Source organism: Manis pentadactyla, chromosome 7 (assembly GCF_030020395.1).
Source record: "Manis pentadactyla isolate mManPen7 chromosome 7, mManPen7.hap1, whole genome shotgun sequence".
Taxonomy (NCBI): domain Eukaryota; kingdom Metazoa; phylum Chordata; class Mammalia; order Pholidota; family Manidae; genus Manis; species Manis pentadactyla.
Genome location: NC_080025.1, coordinates 15,219,985 through 15,241,049, shown reverse-complemented (window position 1 = coordinate 15,241,049; position 21,065 = coordinate 15,219,985). Strand labels below are relative to the sequence as shown.

The following is a 21,065-nucleotide window of genomic DNA, read 5'->3' as shown; positions in this document are numbered from 1 at the left end:
TTTGTTCTTCTTTTTCCAGTTTCAATACTTGTGGCATAAGACCATTCATTTGTGATTGTTCTTCCTTTTTCAAATATGCTTGGATTGCTATATACTTTCCTCTTAAGACTGCTTTTGCTGTGTCCCACAGAAGTTGGGGCTTAGTGTTGTTGTTGTCATTTGTTTCCATATATTGCTGGATCTCCATTTTGATTTGGTCATTGATCCATTGATTATTTAGGAGCGTATTTTTTAGCCTCCATGTGTTTGTGAGCCTTTTTGCTTTCTTTGTACAGTTTATTTCTAGTTTTATGCCTTTGTGGTCTGAAAAGTTGGTTGGTAGGATTTCAATCTTTTGGAATTTACTGAGGCTCTTTTTGTGGCCTAGTGTGTGGTCTATTCTGGAGAATGTTTCATGTGCACTTGAGAAGAATGTGTATCCTGTTGCTTTTGGATGTAGAGTTCTATAGATGTCTATTAGGTCCATCTGTTCTACTGTGTTGTTCAGTGCCTCCGTGTACTTACTTATTTTCTGCCTGGTGGATCTATCCTTTGGGGTGAGTGGTGTGTTGAAGTCTCCTAAAATGAATGCATTGCAGTCTATTTCCCCTTTTAGTTCTGTTAGTATTTGTTTCACATATGCTGGTGCTGCTGTGTTGGGTGCATATATATTTAGAACGTTTATATCCTCTTGTTGGACTGAGCCCTTTATCATTATGTAGAGTCCTTCTTTATCTCTTGTTACTTTCTTTGCTTTGAAGTCTATTTTGTCTGATATTAGTACTGCAACCCCTGCTTTCTTTTCGCTGTTGTTTGCCTGAAATATGTTTTTCCATCCCTTTACTTTTAGTCTGTACATGTCTTTGGGTTTGAGGTGAGTTTCTGGTAAGCAGCATATAGATGGGTCTTGCTTTTTTATCCATTCTATTAGTCTGTGTCTTTTGATTGGTGAATTCAGTCCATTAACATTTAGGGTGACTATTGAGAGATATGTACTTATTGCCATTGCAGGCTTTAAAGTCATGGTTACCAAAGGTTCAAGGTTAGCCTCTTTAGTATCTTACTGCCTAACTTAGCTCACTTATTGAGCTGTTATATACACTGTCTGGAGATTCTTTTCTTCTCTCCCTTCTCATTCCTCCTCCTCCATTCTTCATATGTTGGGTGTTTTGTGCTGTGCTCTTTTTAGGAGTGCTCACATCTAGAGCAGACCCTGTAAGATGTCCTATAGAGGTGGTTTGTGGGAAGCAAATTCCCTCAGCTTTTGCTTGTCTGGGAATTGTTTAATCCCTCCATCATATTTAAATGATAATTGTGCTGGATACAGTATCCTTGGTTCAAGGCCCTTCTGTTTCATTGCATTAAATATATCATGCCATTCTCTTCTGGCCTGTAGGGTTTCTGTCGAGAACTCTGACGTTAGACTGATGGGTTTTCCTTTATAGGTGACCTTTTTCTCTCTAGCTGCCTTTAAAACTCTTTCCTTGTCCTTGATCTTTGCCATTTTAATTATTATGTGTCTTGGTGTTGTCCTCCTTGGATCCTTTCTGTTGGGGGTACTGTGTATTTCTGTGGTCTGTTCGATTATTTCCTCCCCCAGTTTGGGGAAGTTTTCAGCAATTATTTCTTCCAATTTACTTTCCATCCCTTTTCCTTTCTCTTCTTCTTCTGGTACCCCTATAATATGGATATTGTTCCTTTTGGATTGGTCACACAGTTCTCTTAATATTGTTTCATTCCTGGAGATCCTTTTATATCTCTCTATGTCAGCTTCTATGCATTCCTGTTCTCTGGTTTCTATTCCATCAATGGCCTCTTGCATCCTATCCATTCTGTTTATAAACCCTTACAGAGTTTGTTTCATTTCTGTGATCTTCTTTCTGGCATCTGTGATCTCCCTCCAGACTTCATCCCATCTCTCTTGCGTATTTCTCTGCATCTCTGTCAGCATGTTTATGATTTTTATTTTAAATTCTTTTACAGGAAGACTGGTTAGGTCTGTCTCCTTCTCTGGTGTTGTCTCTGTGATCTATGTCTGCCTGTAGTTTTGCCTTTTCATGGTGATAGGAATAGTTTGCAGAGCTGGGACGAGTGACGGCTGGAAGGACTTCCCTTCTTGTTGGTTTGTGGCCCTCCTCTCCTGGGAGAACAGCGACCTCTAGTGGCTTGTGCTGCGCAGCTGCGCGCAGACAGGACTTCTGCTTCCTGCCCGGTTGCTATGGAGTTTATCTCCGCTGTTGCTGTGGGGGTGGCCTGGCTCGGGCAGCTACTCCAAAGTGGTGGAGTCGCGTTGGAGGGGGAGCAGCCGGGAGGCTATTTATCTCTGTAAAGGGCCTCCATGGTCCCTGCAGCCCAGGGGATTAGGGTGCCCAGAGATCCCCAGATTCCCTACCTCTGAATTAAGTGTCCCGCCCTGCCCCTTTAAGACTTCCAAAAAGCACCCTCCGAAACAAACAACAACCACACACACAAAAAAAAATAAATTTAAAAAATAAATAAATTAATTAAAAAATGGCCATTCATTTTTCTTTATTCTCCAGCGCCAGCTTCAGGCATCTGCTCACCGGTCTTGCTGCCCTGTTTCCCTAGTATTGGGGTCCCTATCCCTTTAAGACTTCCAAAAAGTGCTCGACAAAACAAAACAGGAAAAAAAAAAAAAAGATGGCCACTTGCTTTTCTTATGTCCTCCGGCGCCAGGCCTCCGGTACCTGCTCACTGTTCTTTCTGCCCTGTTCCCCCAGTATCCAGGGCCCCCCGCGCATGCACTGTGTCTGCGCTCTGGCCCGGATGGCTGGGGCTGGGTGTTCGGCAGTCCTGGGCTCCGTCTCCCTCCCGCTCTGCCTGCTCTTCTCCCGCTGGGAGCTGGGGGGAGGGGCGCTCGGCTCCCGCGGGGCCGGGGCTTGTATCTTACCCCCTTCGTGAGGCGCTGGGTTCTCTCAGGTGTGGATGTGGTCTGGATATTGTCCTGTGTCCTCTGGTCTTTATTCTAGGAAGGGTTGTCTTTGTTATATTTTCATAGATATATGTGGTTTTGTGAGGAGATTTCCGCTACTCTGCTCACACCGCCATCTTGGCTCCACCCCCTGTGATACTATTTTTTAAGAGTAGAATCTTAAAGTATAACAGAGTAAAGGAAATGAGCATTTTAAAATTTACTAGGTGATGACAATTTGGTCCACAAATAGATGCTTAAAACTTAAATTCCCACTAGAACCTTATGAGTGTTTTCTCTAATCTTCTCAGTATTTTCAATGGTTAGACTTTTAAAAAATTTCCCTAAGTTAAACATTTTATTGTGTCTTTGTGTGCTGTGGGTAAAATTGCAGTATTTCCAGAATCTCTTGCCAGGCCTTAGTGTATCTCCATATCAATAGGTGTTTCCCAGGGGTGGAGAGAAGAAGTGTTTCTCCATATCAACAGGTAATTACAAAGGTAAGAAGGCTTATCTAGACCAGAGAGGTTTGGTGGGGCCCCTTCTTCTGTAGCCCTGAGAGACATGGGAGAGCAGCAATGGACCACTGCTTATAAGAAACAAATGGGATTCTCCCACTTTATTTCTCCCTTTGACCGATTTTGTTTTCAAAGATATTTTGCCCCAGGATTTTCCCCTTGAGTTACAGTGCTTTTTAAAAAAAAAAAAAAAAAAAACAGCTGATAATTAATTTATTAAAAAGTTTGATTTAAGCATCTGCAATGGTGACCAATCTCAACTCCTGGCTCAACTCAATACTGATCAAAAAGTAATCTGCTTGACAATCCCAGAACAGTGCAAGTCAATGAGTTGCTTGTGGGATCCTCATCTGAAAACGACCCCAAGTCTTGGACCCTTCACCACAAGGTGTTTTTCTTACAGTGATTCTCAGTGTTGGTAAGCATCCAAAATGGTCCTTTCACTTTGAGATTCTTTTCCTTTGCACCTCTGATCAAGTCAGCACATACCTTCCCCAGAGACTTTACCCTGTGGCTGAGTAGAGTAGTTCTAATTTGGTGACTTGCCACCTCTGGTTCCATAGGTGTCTTTACAGTGTCCTTAAAAGCCATGGCTGCAGTGTGGCTTCCCGATCGACTTGTTCCTCAGCGAGAGTCAACAGCCCCTGAGCAGGAACAGGGGGACCAGGGCTCTGCAGCAGCTGTGACGGCGTCTTCCTTAAAGAGCTGTGCGCTTTCTTAGTGATTAGTTTGTTCTCTGTCATATTTTTTGCCTACTTTGCTATGGAGTCATTTGTTCTCTTCTGTATTGATTTTACATGCTCTGTAGTTTTATGGAAACCAATTATTTTCTTATTATATGCAGTACAATTTTTGGCTTGTCTTTTCTTTCTCTGTTTTATATATTTAGATTCCAATAAATATTATTCAATGTAGTAAAATTCAATCTTTTCCCTATATTTTTTTGTCTCATTCAAGAAATATTTTCCTACAGGGAAATTATAAAGATAGCCATTTTCATTATTTTTTCTAGTTTTCCAAGTTGAGATTAACATTTAGATCCTTAGTTGAACAGGAATTGAATTTTGTTTCATATAAGTAAGGCACAGATCTCATTTTTTTCCATACATGGATGAATAGTTTACTCAGAATAATTAAGAACATCTTTTCCAACCTTCTATCATACATCATGCTTCCATACACATGTTGGTCTACTCTAGGCTCTAAATTTTATTCTTTTTCTATTGTTCTATTTGTCTATTCCAGAACCATTACCATCCACTTGTTTGGCATAATGTCATGATACTTTGCAAATTTTCCCATCTAGTTCTTTCTTCTTCAAGCAGGTCCTTTTTTATTTGCTTTTTTCCTCTTACCTTCCATGTCATTTTGGAGTCAGCCTGTCAAGTTCTACTATAAATATAAATACACAGAAACAACAAACAAATTTTAAAATCCTGATGCTGTTTTAATTGGAATTACATTGACTCTAAATAAGGCTGGGAAGAATTGGGTTTTTTTTTTTTTGATACCCAATCTCTTTATTCATGAAGATGAAATCTTTTACTACTTGCTTGTACCTTTCTTAATATTGCAGTGACCATGAAAATGCACTTCTCTGATCCGACTGTAGAGGGCAGAGCTGGCTGATGAGGGGATCCATCACCATCTGGCAGCTGGTGTCACATGGCCCCAGGTTGCTCCTGGGCTGATGACTGAGCACAGTGGGGAACTAAGGCAGGCCCCTTCTTGCTTAATTCAGGGCTCCTCAGACAGGTAAACTGGGCTCAGGGTCTCCCTGGTGGCTGGGCAGAAACCTTCTTAGACCTGCTCTGTGGTCTGAGATTATTCCTACCCAAACCACCCTCCTTCCCTCTCTCCTTCCACAGGCATCAGACCCAAGTCACAGTCTAAGGCTCTCCTACTTTTTTCCCCCTCATCCTTCAAAGGTTTCCCCTACAATGTTTTGTTGCAAATTGCATCTCAGTGTCTACCCTTTGCAGTATCCAAATGAACACAATGCTTTTCAAAGAGTTTTGCAATTCTCCTCCAAAGTTATCTGATTTTTATGAGATTTGTCCTAAATACTTAAGATTAAAAAATCATGCCTTTTGATTGCTATTGGGGTGGAGAGATTGAACACAGGGACCAGCATATATCTTTGAGTACTTGCCTAGATCATGTATTCCTACCTCAAGGATGTAGAAAGCAGAAGAGAGACTGTCATAACTGTGCTAGGTCAGAATCCCTATGGACATACAAAAGGCCCCTGGCCACCCTCAACCACCCTCACAAGGCTAAGATTTAGGTTGCAGGGATAATAAAGGGAAAATAGCAGGACTCCTGACTCCTGCCTGCAGAGACTTAGGAACAAGACGAGTAGAATCACAAAGCATCCAAGCTCAGGAATGACATACAAACCTGGTTCTGTAAACCTAGAATTGAAAAATCAGAGTTCTAAATTGATCTATTGGTTTCTTATGTATCAACCCCAAATTTTGGATGTTACCATAATGAGGCGAACCCTATGGATTCTGTCTGAAATTTTGGAGGTGCCATTTCAGTAAAACCTTGCTGCCCAGACAAGAAACCACTACAGGGTGACACAGCCTAGAAGAAACCTCCTAGCAATTGAAGATCATTTTCTAAGGGTTTGGTGGAGAATTTTGGATGAGTTTATTCATAAATCTATGAGAGAAGTCAAGAATGAGTAATCTCATTTTTTCTAACAGAACAGCCTTTGGTTTGAGGATCAATCTAAACTTGAGACAATGTTCTGGAACAACCTCCACACAAAGGAATAGAACAATCTCCCCGAACAGTGGCTGCCTGGGTCAGGCCGAGCTGGGACACAGCACCAGCCCCCGTCCCTTGGCTCTCTGGGCTACGTGCTTACAGTCCTCTTATTGTGGAGCTCAGTGGCTCCCTATGTTCCAATGCTGAATGCTAGGACTCCAACTGCTCACCCCACTTGTGAGATTTAGCTCATCGACTTGGATTCTGCCCCTACTTTGCAGGATGCTAGGTGGTCCAAAGCCATATTTTCTTTCATTCCATTGTTAACACCATTTGGAGTTTCAATAGGCCCTATCCTCTTGCAAGCTCCCTCCCTGCCTCCACTTTGGTCCAGAAGTCTCCATTAATGAGCAGATATGCTGATCAGCGGTCCACCCTCCCAAAGATGTAATCAGTGTGTAACATTCAGGGAGGCTTTTCAGTGAACTACATTACTATGGTTCTTTACGCTCATTATTACTTTGCTGTAAGAGATAAGACCAGTGAATCTAAAGAAGGTTGAGTAATTTTCCTAAGCTTACACCAGGACTAAATTTGTGAAATGCAGTCAGATGAACCCAGGTGTTCTGGACTTCAGACCCTGTGTCCCTTCCACTGTGCCTTTTCACCTACCACGGTAAGCACTTACGTTCCCCTTTTCTGTACTCAATCTGCAGGTGGCTGACCTCACTGCATCATGTCAGATGCCTCAGTGCAAACTGTGTGTCTAAACCTTGACAAGGTCCTCTCAACCAGACCCACCCTCTGTCCCTGCCCTGGTCAGAGGGGCGTGTTATCCTCCCACTGCCCCTCACTCCTCTGCCTTGCTGATAAATCCTTGGAAAACACAAATGCTGGGAAATCAGCCGTCTTCCCTATTTTGCATTTTAGTATTTCTAGTTCCTTCTATTTCCATTGTAAACGCTACTGATTCTGGGATGCCACCATTATTTGAGAGAATATTCAGCTATAGAAAAACTTTTACAACTAAGTTATATTTCCTGTCTCCTATTTAATTTGTAAATTGTTTTCCATTAGCTTTAATTTATTAAAATGTGCCATGAGAAGTCAGAAAATGCTCAGAGAGCCCAGTTAATATGCCCTGGCACCAACACTCAGGGAAGGTTATGCCTCCTCAGCTAAGCAGACGCTTAAGTCACTTAAGGCTCATTTTAAAGTTCAAAAATGAAATTATTACTGCATAGGGACATCAGCAAAGTGCTTAAAGGGTACCACAGGAAAGCAATAAGTGATATTTTACATGAACAAATACCTTTTAATGGTCTATTAACAATTCTGTGTTTGAACCACACATTATCTTCTAAACTGGGCATTGTTCAGAAGCACTGGACTATAATATTATCTATTATATTATGAGTAGAATAAAGTGATAAAAGAGCTGAACTATTTTCCAATGATGGCTGGAGACAGGTTAAGGAGTTCAGGGCATGAGAGAGAGAGAGAGAGAGGATGGGTAAAGAGATCTGTGATGTACAAGGATACTTGAAGAAGACTGACACTCCACTTGGGTCCAAGTAAGTCACAGCACCAGAGAGCAGGATAGAGGGGCTGCAGTTCTCATGGTCTCTCACTATGAGCAGGGATACATTAGGGTGTACCTGGCAAAAGGACCCAGCTGGACTGAAAAGGAGAGGCTGTTGGCACAGACTTAGTGGACCATAGACCCCAGCTGGGCAGGGCCCCAGGAGCCCCAGGCAGGGAAGCCCTGCAGTAATCAGACACTGAGGCAGACACACAGGGATTTGGCCAGTGTATGCAGTAGGATTAATAGGACACTCAGAATTCTCAACAAATAGGATAGGTGCCAGGATTCTGGCTGCATTCATGATTTGAGATCACACCTGCTTGGTGGGGATTGGGTTTCTAACATGGGTTCAGTCTTACTTCACGAACTGGCCAGACTGAGTCATGAAGTAACAGAGCCTATTTGTTAGCTAGAGCCTCGGACAGAGTATGAATCCACTGGGCACATCTACATCGTGGAAATTCTTCCTGTCCATCTCTTGTTGAACAGTCCTATCTCACTAGTCAATGCTTGCCTGTTTTGAGGTCTTAGTAAATGTATGGTGGTGTTCTCTTGGAAACTAACTTGTAAGATTAGCAGCTGTAATAGAGAATGGGAACTGTATTAGGTGAATGTTTTTTGTAGATTTAGAAGAGGAAAGTAAGACTCCTCAGTGAGTGACACAGTAAAAAAATAAAATAAAATGTGATCTGTGATGTACAAGCAATTAACAGGCCTTCGATGACAGGTCAGAGCCTGAGCGGGAAGAGACTGAGGCGAGAGGTATCTGAGGGGTAAAGGGTCAGTAAGATCTACACGTGAGACCTTCCCAGGGGCTGCAGGATTCAACAAGGGGACACTTCATACTGGTTCTGAGCTATGTTAATGGGAATCATCAGTTTCCTTGAATCCTCAGGCTTTATGTTTGTGGTATTTTGGTCACGATGGAATGTGAGTGGTGTCGCAATAGGCATTAAAGGAGAAGAATCATACTCTTGGAACACTAAGATGAAACCTGAATTTAACTGCCTCAGAGGAAGCAGGAACAGCAACCCCAGCTCATAAGGGAAGCATCAGGGCTGTTAACACCAGTGAAATTCCTGGGGACACCGGTGGGGGAGACCTAGGTCTCCTTCTGCTGGGGGGGGGGAGGGAAATCAATCTGTTTAATGTAAGTTTAAAGGATCTCTTTTCAGACTTCTCAGTTCCAGACTATTAGAGCAAAAAGAAATGATCTACACACATTATCTTCCCAAATTATAATTCAGTATGGCCCTGGTGTTAAAATAATCTATATCCAGATCTTAAAGAATTTCTGATCCCTGTAAAGACACATTTATAATCCCTCAAAATGATGAATTCCTTAAATTAGTATCTACTATGTACTTTCATGTCCTAAAAGTCTATATTTTAAAACTTCAGTGGTGGGGAGCTAGAATTTCAACACCCAAGAATTAAAGTGGATATAAAGGTCTCTGTCCACCGTCCTTGTTACTATAGCTTTTAATAAGTATCCCTTCAGTATGTGCCTTTCAGTGAGAAATCTAAGTGCCTTCTTACATAATACTAACCTTAAAAAGTTCCCTCAATTGCTCTCACATTATTTTATTGATTTTTACAAGTCTATAAGTACTTTTGTTATCCCCATATACATGTGAAAAAATTGATGCTCACGGATTGACATTTATGGAGTTTAAACTTTGATGTGGTGAACGAGCACCGAACTCACATCTGACCATGAGAGCTAAAGAACAGAAGGTACTGGGAGGTGAGGGCTGAGCCCAGCCGTCATGGTCTGGGCCAAGAAGTGTTTCCCTGAAACTTCCCACTCAAAACCGTGCCTTTGATATGCAAAGGTGGGCCTCCCTTAAGTCTTTTAAGAAAAGTATGGAAATTAAAGCAGAGTCTCTATCACTAACGATACTGGCACCTGGCTATGTCATAACATGAATTATACAATAAAGGTAATTATGCCAAAATGATGAATCAGAACTACTAAGAAACCTATAATATTATTACCACATATTAAAAATCCATCCTGCACACATGTATAATTCTATACTCAGGATTATACCAAACCAGACTCACTCCTGAGTATAAAATAAAAACAAATTTTCTCTACCTCTCTCTCATTTTCCCTTCCTGAAGAGCAATAATAATAATGCTAATTCAAATATTATTAGACTGCAGAGCTTACAGATTTTCGTATCAGAATCTAATTTTACCAGAATTTTGACACCATCAAGTAGGAGTCAAGGTGTAATATCTTACCATAAAGATTAGAAAGTGCCATTGGCTTGCTTAATTTCACACCACTCAGCAGGGGCATTGTGAGCCCCAAACTAGATCGTGGGACCTGCTCTAAATTGCTGTGGAGCAACAGGGAGGAATATCACTTTCAGCCTAAACCCCATAATCAAGCTAAGCAGATGCCTGGTATTATGTACATCAAGCCTGCGTATAACCAGTTTTTCTTCCGGCCGCCATCACCGTTAGATATTACCTCCCTTTCCACGGCTTTACATTGGTTCCCAGATGCCTCTTAAATCCAATTAAAACCTCCAAGTTGGAGTTTTTATTCTAGCAATTGGTTCGTTTTCAGCTCTGAGTGTTCTACCCAGGCGGTTAAAGTCTCACCTGTGCCTGGCCCTCCCTGACACAAATCTCCACGCCAAACCACATTCTTCTCCTTTTAGATGATAACCACTCGCCAAGAAGGGCCCAGGGTTCTTCCTTTTCCCCTACGGCTCCGTGGCTGTCCACGGCGGGCCCGGGGGGCTCCGTGCTGTGTCAGGTGCCGGCTGAGTGACTTAATGAGCAGACGGTTTGGATGAAGACCTCGGCAAGTGTGCTCTAGGACTGGACGGTTTTATTCTAACAGCTTTTAAACTGAACCCCAGGTCTTTTCCGGGGTGGGAGGGGGGAAAGCAAAACACTGGAGGGAGGAGAGAAAACTACTCAGGGGAGTGACCGGAACTTCGGAAGCAGATTCCCGGGGAGTGTTTCTGCCAGGGCTTCTGGATCTGGGATGTCTGCGTGGTGCCATCTAGGGCCAGTCTCTGTGAAAATTCCTCTTCCTTTTCGTTTTCTTTTCTTTCTCTGAATCCAGTGGCTCCCAAAAGCTGGCTGTCTACCTTGGGCAAGCCAAGCACCCCCAAGCGGCCCTGAAAATGGCCCCCTTCCTGTTTTTAATATTCTCCAGTTTTCAAGATAATTTCTTCACTAAATTAGACTGAGCTCATTCACACAGCATTTCTCTCTTCCTAAAGCTCTGAGTACATTAAAAGTTCTAGATACACAGTAAACTTTCGATTTTAATTTACAGGGCGCCATCACATTGCTGGCCCTAATGAAGCGGCGATGTGTGGAGGTCTCAGAGCCACATCAAAATGCAACTTGCAAACAAAAGCAACCTCAAATCATTCAGTTTCTTCACTTACATTAACACCATCCAATGTGGGAGGGCTCGTGAATATTAGGGGTCCTTAACAACAACTTGTTAGTAATTCTAGTTCACATGTGCTCCTCACAGTAATGCCCTGAGTTACTAAGTCACATAGAATCACTCCATTTTATATGCCAGGGTTTGAGCATGAACCTAAATCACTCCCCTTAAGAACGTGCGGCCAGCAGGAGGCAGAGCCAGGACAGAACTGTGGTTCCTCCCCATTCCCATCTGGTACTCTGACCAAATCATACAGCTTCTTACGAAATATTAACCTCTTCCTGAAATGACACAGCCTTCCCTTGGGGCACATGGCAAATAATAACAAATTGTTGGAGCTGCTCATCTTCACAAGGAGAGCATTAGCACAGGGAATATTATGTGTTTGTGTTTTATCTTAGTGTGGTATGTTTCTCAATGTTAATAAAAGGTAAATGATATTGTAATTCTATTTTAAAATGAAAAATACAACAGTGTTCTGACATAGCAAATGTTGATTCTGTTGTTTCACATAAGCCAGTTTTATGGGTAGAGATCACCCCCAAAGATAATTTGAGTACACAGGCACAGAGAGGAAAATGTTTATGCAATAAACTTGATCCCTTAAATTTCTTTGTATTTTCCTTACCACCAGCAAGGTGGAATGAAAGTGTTTTTAAGTAGGTAGTCAACTTTAGAATGTGAATATTAAGACAAAAACAATTGTCTTCTTAAAGTCCCACAGGCCATTTTTTCCCCAACTAGTTTGTTATATCATTTCTTCAGCGTAAAATGTTAAAAAATCACAAACTGACTTACCTTCTAATTCAAAATTCTCCACATATAATGAAGAGATCATTAGCAAATGTGCTGTTCCTTGGATCTCCTGTTTCTTCCTTCTGTCCTTCCCTCTGTCTTTCTCTTTGCTTTTTCTGAACCCTCTCAGGTGATGGCTTTTACTCCTTTATCTCCTTGGCAGCTGACTTGGGTATGTGAACAATTAGTTTTCTCCCTCAGCAGGCTTGACTTTCCTAATAGGCCCTTATTCAGAAAAGGACCTGTGTTTTTTCACTTCATTCTGTCATTAAACCTTTAAAGGACAAAATTTTATGCAATTTAGCAAAAGAAAATAAATGCACAATTTATGTTTTTAATTTTATTACTCATTTTAAGGAAATGTAAGCATAAAGCATAAAAGGCTTTTTTTTTTTTAAGTTGAAATGTTTTACAGGTTTGATTGAACTTACTTGGCCCTAGAAAGGTTCTTAATGATGATTAACAAATGTATTTGAGTCTGTTTTTCTCCCTAACCTTAAATCACTCTAGGCATGTAATTCTACAGTTTTTCATTCAGGAAACCCCAAAGCACTTTAAGGGTCACATTTAATTCTAGATACTAAAAATAAGATAGTAATTTCCCTTTTTAAAATCCTTGGTGTATTTAACATTTTCATAGAAAAACCTACAGCACAAAAATTGGATACTTAATTTAAAACTTTTAAAGCCTGGGTCTATGCGTTTCAGCCTCAGCACAGAGTTGCGTTTAGAAAGCACAGTTCAACAGCCAAAGTAATTGGAAATAATTCCATTTTTTACTTACATGCTTTATATACTGGAAGGTGAAAGCTTAGGTTCTTCTTAGGTCTTGTCTGTCCATGTATCTTGCCCTAGGCAGGTGCATGATTTTCTAAACTCCCTGTATACAGGGCTTCTTAAAAACATCCAAAGAAACTCTACCCAGCTTTTCTTACCTGGCCTTGCACAGTCTATGGTATGTTTCAGCTGTGACCTTTGGCCCCTGGCACGGGAGGGTTGTTGATCCCATTTGCAGCATTTCTGAGCAATGCTTGTTGCTCTTCCAGCTTGAGTTCCAAGTCGGGCAAAACATTTGACCACAACTGAATGCCTACATCAGTCCTTCAGGTAATCCTCAGACAAGTAAGAACTGATGTAACAATCATTTGGAAGGTCTGCTGTGTGTCCTCTGGAATCAGGGACCAGAGCCCCAAACTGGGACTGTTGGCTGCCACTGTTTCAAGTCCAAGACAGCTACAGGGACCGGGAAGTGAGGAGGACAGGCATGAAGAGCAGTGCTACAAAACGTACCCAGTTTTCAAGTTGCTTTTTTCTTAGCTCAACATTTGCTTAGTTGCTGTAAAATTCTGTTTTCCAGAGTCCTGACAAAGTTAGTTGTGACAGTTCTCACTGGTTTTTCCATGTTTCTGTGGGGAATGATGTCTTGCCGATGGGTTTCAGCCTCAGGGACGTTCACTACGGCTTCAGTGAGGCCGAGGAATGACAATGTAACACTCTTCAGGGGAAAGGGTTTACTACCGGGCTTGTTCTCCTGGCAATAGATCAAGCACTAGAGTTACGTCTGTAATCCACCTTCATCTCTGCCTTCTGTTTATATAATGACTCCATCAGTAAAAGCTTATTGCCTACAGGTGTGGAAGCAGTGGCCTAGCAGCAGGCCAGATACATCATCAAGTAGTTTAGGTTCACGTGAGGATCCTGGCCACAGGAACCTTCACTTTATCCACAAATGGGCACATGGAACTGCCAACTCCACTATTTTGCTAATGTCACTTTCCCTATTTTTTCCTTTTGTTTAAGAAACTATTCTAAATAATAACATACACCTAAAACAAGTCCTTTGTTAAAGATATAAAAGTTTAAACATAACTTTTGTAAATGACATGAATAAAATTCTAAATATACTCAGTCAAACAAAAGACCTGATAAATACCAGTAAGGAATACCAGGTTCCATTTTGTGATGTGAGAAGACTGATTTGGTTAAAGAAAAACACTTAAAAATCCATTACCTAACATTTGCTAAAGAAAATGTGGAAAGTAAATGTACAGTTAAAACAAAATTGGACTGTATTTTGGCTATATGCTTTGTAAAAGCTGTATCTAGCGCCAAACAGATAATTCCTAAAATTCCTGTATTCCATTTCAATAAATTCAAAACTGTATCAACATAACCATGTCCTAATTGTTCTTCCCCTGTAAACACTGTTAACTGTCTATCTGACAGCCAGCCATTCCCTTCTTCCAGCTCTCTACCAGAACCTTGATTTCCTTTAGTTAACATGGACTTTTGAGCTTCATGAGCCGTGAGCAGAGGTCTGGAGTAAACTCAATGTATTATTCTAATGCAGTAGTGGTAGTTTTGTATCTCCTGCCAGTGATTGGTTGATTATAAGCATTGCTGCAATCCTGAGCACATGAGTTAAAGAGGCTCCAAATGTTCTATTTTCTTCTTGATAACAAGTATTACATATGATTCATAATAGAATATGACTCAATTCAACACTTTCCCTGAGACTACCATAGTTTATAATTTTTGGAAAAATTGGAAATTTTTACTTGAAATTATGTCTGCAGACAATTAAGGTGAAATATGTTTTGTTCTCAAATACCAACTGATTTTTTTTCTTATTTTCTACCTCCATTTTCCTTCACCTTCCTCTTTTTTAAAAAATATTTTTTAATGCAAAAATTCTTTTTAATACCATCTCGTTTGCTATGGAAATACCTAGATAGTGGAAATGAACACAGAGAATTAATAACTAGGTGAAGGTAAAGGCAGGGTTTGAGACACGTCTGTCTACATTCAGAGTCCATTCTCTAAATCATGACATTACACTGCTGGAGGAAGTCACTTATGTTCAACAACTAGAAGAATGTCATATGATAGAAGTGCATTTTTAGCAGGTTGGTTCTAATAGTTCCAATTCTAAGATAACATTCTTGCCTTTGCAGGTGAGAGGGCAATGAGTCTACCATCTGGTTACTATTTGTAAAGTGAGACATCAGGATAGGAAAAAATGTTTAAGCTCATGCTATTACTTATCACATTATTAAGGGAAGACCAGTAAAGCCCTTCGACAAGTACTGCTACTTTCTATCCACATTCCTCTGGGTTGGGCTTAGGAAACTTGAAAATTATGTTCTAGTTAGGGCTGAAATTAGATTCAATTGGGCTTCAACAGGAATCACTGGTCTTGCTGCCTGTACACCTGGACAGCAGGATGTATTCAGTGGGCTCCAGGGTGGCCTCTCACTCTAGGATATGCCCTTGGGAAGGGCTGACTGTTACTAAGGTACTGGGAGTACTCAGGGTCATTGACCCTTTAGGGCTGAAGATGTCTCTCTCTCTGGTTGTAAATGTTGACTTCATCAAAGACACCAAAAAAGGATAGCTGAAACTTCCCTCTGCACTTAAGATACTTGGGTGCTGTTTCTTAAAATGGAGTAATTAGATGTATTCATATTTTAAACACATTGTCCCAGAATTGTAACAAGCTAACTAAACTCAGCTCAATTAAAAATGCATAACAAACTAAACTCCATGTTTAAACTGATATTTACGAGCCACCAATTATCTGGACATATGTAGGGATGGTGGGCATCTGCCTTTTCTCATATGTCCTGCTTTCAGTTAACTTAATAGTTCAGTAAGAAAGACTGTCAATACATGACCATGTAAAATAACAACCATGTTACTAGTATCAATAACCATGTTATTACTGGCCATTCCAGTTATGGGCATGTAAAACCTCCTGATGAGTTTTGCATCACGGCTAAAACCTATCATTAACATTGCTGTTTAATGGCCAAGGTACTGCACATTCAGAGATCTCGAGAGCTGGAGAAGATTCTTCCTTTAAAAATGTGTATGATTGGAGATTTTGCAAACTTGGCACAATCTCAATCCTCTCATTATTCATAAAGTAGTTAAGCTAGTCAAAGAAGACAAAAAGCACCAAAATTGTAACCTTGTGGTGAACATATAAATTGGAGCCAATGATTGGAATGTGTTTCCATTACCACTGGCATTTGTAGTCTAGAAGCCTTGAACTTCAATATACTCAATTCAACATGCATCATTATTATTAGAAAATCCCATTTAAAAACCTAAAGAAGTTAAAATGGTTCAAATAGAGAATTGCAATTAAATATAAAGGTGTTCAGTATGTTTATCCAGTGATTTTTAAATATTCTTTTTTTGGACAATATTATTAATATCTTAAATATTAATTAAATGATTTTAATGGAACAAAATGATCATTTTGCAACAAAGATTTATAAATGTGAATGAAAATATAATAATTATAAAGTGCATGTGACTCCAGCATCTTCAGCATGTGAACAGACTCTGACGCCCCATTGTCCAATTTTACACTCTTCAATAGATGATTCTCTCCCAAAGCAAAATACTTCATTCAGCCATATTGGACCAGTACCTGCAAAAATTATATACAAATGCATTAGTAAGTACAGTTTAGGGTTTATGTTTGAGTGGGACAAAGCCATTAACTTATTTACTAATTTAACATAACATGTTGATTCTTATCTACATATAAATTCTGTCCTATTAGGATTCAAAAATTAATCTCCTGCCCCAGAAAACTTTATATTCTGTCAATGTGTAAACTACTAAAATACAAAGTACTAAGAGCTGTAACAAAGGTACATACACAGTTCTTTGAAATTTTAGATTATAGAATACTTGATTTTCTCTAAGGATTTAATAAATTATTTTTTAAAAATAAGAAAGTAAGTAAGCTTTAATAATTATGGATATATGCAGTGACCGGATTATATAAGTATAGTTGTACGAGATACTCTGGGATATAAGATATCCTGGACTTTTTCTTTAGCTTCCAGTGTAGTTCAGTGTATGTGTGCCTGGCTTACCAAATGCATTATCTGTTTTTTAATTAAACTAAGACTAATACAATCAGCAAAGGGCTTAGAAACTATCCTGCAAGAAGAACATGGATTTTTAATTGTAAACACAAGCAAACAATGTGAAAGTGGCAGAGCTAACACTGTGTTTGTCTGAATTCTTCCTCAGACACATTGGAAGGGAAAACAATGCCCGTCACCAGTAGGCTACATAGCAAATATTTAGTCTCCTAAATAGACAAACTTAACTGCCACTTTCAAGAAGACAGTATTTTATCAATGAATATGAAAATAACTTCCTTTGGAAAGGAATTTATGCATGTCAAGAAAAGATAATTTTAAAAATAATATTTGGAAATGTTTTTCTGAGATTCTCTGAACATTTTCTAAGTACATCACATACAAAAGTTCTCTTTTACACTTAAGACATTTGGAAACAGAATCTTTGTAAAACTTCTAAGTGAATGATTTTATGTCTTTTTTTAATAGATAATATTGCACACATCTTGTTGAGTTTTCAGGAACATTTCATGCCATCAAGAAACTGATTATTTTTTCAAAACTGGTGAATGGTAAATTACTCTGGATCAGTAATCTTGATACTGTAAGCATAATCAACAATGCATTTCTTCCATTTGAATCAATAAGACATTGAAAGATTCTCTTTCAGTCATCAGAACTATATAAAACATATTTGGAAATAATTTCAACTTAGAAACAGATCTTTGTGTAGCTCTAAAACATAATGTTAAGACTTGTTTCTCAGAGAGGCATGTATAATAAATGGCACATATGACATTACTCATACTGATTTTCAAATATTCTGTGAGCTTAGTATATAAAAGTTAACAATGTATATGTTAATAACATGCATAATTGTATAGCAGTATGTGCATATATGAATAAATTAGAAGGTATTGGGATTTTTGTAATCATAATGTGGACAACATTTGACCTAAACTTTAAAAATGGGTATAAAAAAGAAGTCATTCCATATAGTGGGGGCAGCATGAGAATGCTTGATGTATTAGAATAGCTAACAGTCTTCTGGCATTCAAAACACAAAGTATATTAATGAGGAAAGAAAGACTCATTGGAAAGGTTGGATAGAAAGTTGGGACGATGATATAAAAATTTTAGAATTTTATATTGTGAGTCATCAAGAGAAATGACAGCATCAGAACTACATTTCAGAAATGTATGTCTGGCAGAAATGTGGAAATTGGACTGAAGAAGAAATATCTGTTAGCTAGAAGGACAGTTAACAGGATGTCTGTATAGATATTTTCCATAAAGGCTCATGTTCCTATTTACTCTTAGAATTATTCAGGAAATTTTTATTTTCACATGCAAATTCACTTAATTCTTGAATAATTTTTGCCCTCACTAGAAAAATCCAAATATGAGACAAAATTATATTTAGGTTTACATTATCAAGGTAGTTGGGAACATTGTATTTTTTATCTCATATAACAATAACTAAATTATTAGAACCCAGACAATGTTTTATTAGAAAAACAAAGGTTTTCCTGGCTGACAATTTAAGACTAGTAACCTGGAAAGCTCCAGTGTTTTTTTGAAATGTTTATAATAGTTCTGAGCCTTCTCAAGTTGAAATTTTTAAGGCAGATAAAAAAGAAAAGATTATGTCCTCAAAATCAGAAACCTTACTAGGGATACTTTTCAGCTCCCAAAATTGCTCTTACTATGTAAAGCAAGGTCTCTTTTGTGTCTATGAGTGTTTTCATGTGTGAACAAGTTTGTGAATCTGTGTTTCTTTTTGAATATATAAAGTCTATACAAACTTTCTGGTAACCCTAAAAGGCTACTGTAGGCAAATAATAACAATTGCACAAACAGTAAAACTACCCCCATGTTAACACCGAAGTCAAAACAGTGGGATATTTATAAACTGTATTTATTACATTTATGGATGTTTATAAGTTGTATAAATAAATATAAGTAAAATTTTTGGTGAAAGCCTGGCTCTGTCATAATTGGGAGCATGGGAATGGTGTGGCTCTATGGCCCTTGTAGCCAGGGCACTGTGATGCCTTCACTGTATGTTTTGTAGATCTAGTCCCTGGATTTTGATCTCAGGATGCAGAATTTTTACCATCTAAAAGAAATAAGAGTGAGAATCCTCCTAAAGGCTGCAGCACAGAAGGGTCATCCCCAAAGGGGCAGCGCTAGATGGATACTATTTAGTCAATGTGCTGACATGTGAGACCAAGTCTATAGAAACCACAGTGAAGGAATTCAAGAGCCTTAGAATACCAAAGCTGTAGTAATAAGAAGAAACATTTAAGCACACTCTTTGAGGAATCTACTATGTAATGGGAAATATTCAAAGTCCTTTGATTTTTTTTATCTCATTAAATTCTCAAATAACCTTAAAAAGTTAAGTGCTTTTAAAGGGCCATTTTGCTGTTGAGGAAGTGAAAGTCTGAGAGACTCAGTAGCTGTGCCCAAGGTCATGTGGCTGACGCACCCTGGAGCCGGCTTCCCCACCCTGCCTGGTCTGCCCAGAGCCAGGGCCTTTAATCAGCAATCCCTTGCATTAGTAGATTCAGTCATTCAACAAATCTGTTTCAGTAGTTGCACTGAGGGAACAAAACCCAAATCCATTCACTCTTGAACTGAACTGCTTTGTGAGGGTTTCTGCTTTAGGAAGATGCAGCAACTGGGGTCACATGCGTCATGGGCGGCAGTGTTGATATTTGCATCTAGAACCCCTACCTCCTATTCCAGTGCTTTCTCCACCAAGAACACGTGGATGTTATAAATATATTGTGCCATTCAGTAATTCTGTTCTTTTGCTATGTGGAAAAGATTCAGACACAGTGAACATCCTAGGTTTTGTCACACACAGTTTTCAAAATGTATGCCTGCTAATAACTTTGTAAAACAATGGTAGTTATCTCAATCTCATAGGTAAATAAACTGAGACTCAGAAAGGATGTGCAACTTTCTCAAATTAACAAAGAGAATAGAGCCAAGCAGCAGATTATAAGGACATTTACAACTTAGTGCTATTCAATGCGTACACACAAGTTCAAATAAAGTTTTAAAGATAACTTTCAAATATTTTATTTTTATATTAATGTATTCAGGACTATTGAGCATAAGGGAAGATTTTATTTAATACCTATTTCCCATCTCATTCCAAATTGTTTTCTGCATTAAAAATTAATGCAAAGGTAGGATGAAATTCAGAAAACTTTATGTAGACCGCAAAGAGTAAAACAAACTTTGTTTTTACTTTTTTAGGTAATAACTGTTACTCAAGAATGTTTCCTGTTGCTTCTGTCATTGTTTTTTTTTTTTTGCCTCTGCACTAACTTTTCTACTACTACTATGCCAAATTGTTACATATATTTTAGATGTTTTTGTCTAATCCTATCTGTTTATCATTTATCTCTTTATCTACCTAACCATCTCTATATCTATTATTCCATTTACAATTTGAGAGCCGTAGGGAACAAGTGGACCAGTTTTGTGTTTACAAAAGCAAGCCAACAATAAATGTATTGTTAACGGTTTCTGGAATTTTGTGAACATGGTTTGTGATGCTTGGGTATGCTTTACATATGATACACTTCCTCTTAATCTCTTTTTAAAAGACAGGTATTGAAATTTCTTGGAGAGATTCGAGTTTCTTTAACTTGATCTTCGGTAACCCATCACTTCTATCAAAATAAAGTATTCATATATCATATATTAGCCAGATATATAATAAAGTGATGAAATTTGAGATTAGCTGCTGAAAAGTAAGTGGGAAAGCAAAAATCACTAATGGATAAAAGTCTCTGAATGAACTTTAACTGAATCCAGTCATGTCCAGGTCACCCGAATTTTTTTTTTTGCAGCTGACACCAACTCACCCATTTATTTGACTGAGAACATTAAAGAGGACAACAAAATTAAACAATGTTTAATAAAATTCCTATAGAAAACTCAGTCTCAGAGCAAATACTCAACTCTCTTTCCAATGTCACTGAGGACTGAGAGCTCCCAACAGTCTTTGGGGAATATGCAGTAGTTGTGCTGATGCTGCCAGTACGCAGAAGAGCACCCACTTACACATTCAAACCAGTGGTTCCTATTGCACATGTAACATTATTTGCCACCTAGCACCCTAAATATATGGTACCTCAACAAATAAATTAAAGAATTCCATGTGTCATGAAACCATTTCAATTTGAGCTAGTATCCTTAAAAAATCACATTTTTA

The 21,065-nt window shown here is 39.0% G+C and overlaps 1 protein-coding gene and 1 pseudogene across 2 annotated transcripts in view; both read right to left on the bottom strand.

Moving 5' to 3' along the window:
- Nucleotides 1-3,659: 3,659 nt before the first annotated feature.
- On the bottom strand, nt 3,660-4,906 carry LOC118916953 (40S ribosomal protein S20-like; annotated as a pseudogene).
- Nucleotides 4,907-16,176: 11,270 nt separating this feature from the next.
- The window catches only part of MSR1 (macrophage scavenger receptor 1), a 70,407-nt gene continuing 65,518 nt past the window's right edge, over nt 16,177-21,065 (bottom strand). Inside the window, exon 10 of one of the 2 annotated variants that reach the window (XM_057505143.1) lies at nt 16,177-16,386. In XM_057505143.1, the coding sequence (XP_057361126.1) occupies nt 16,253-16,386 (134 nt within the window). In that variant the 3' untranslated portion in view covers nt 16,177-16,252. The remainder of the gene's footprint in view (nt 16,387-21,065) is intronic. The other variant, XM_057505142.1, reaches the window with a different exon arrangement.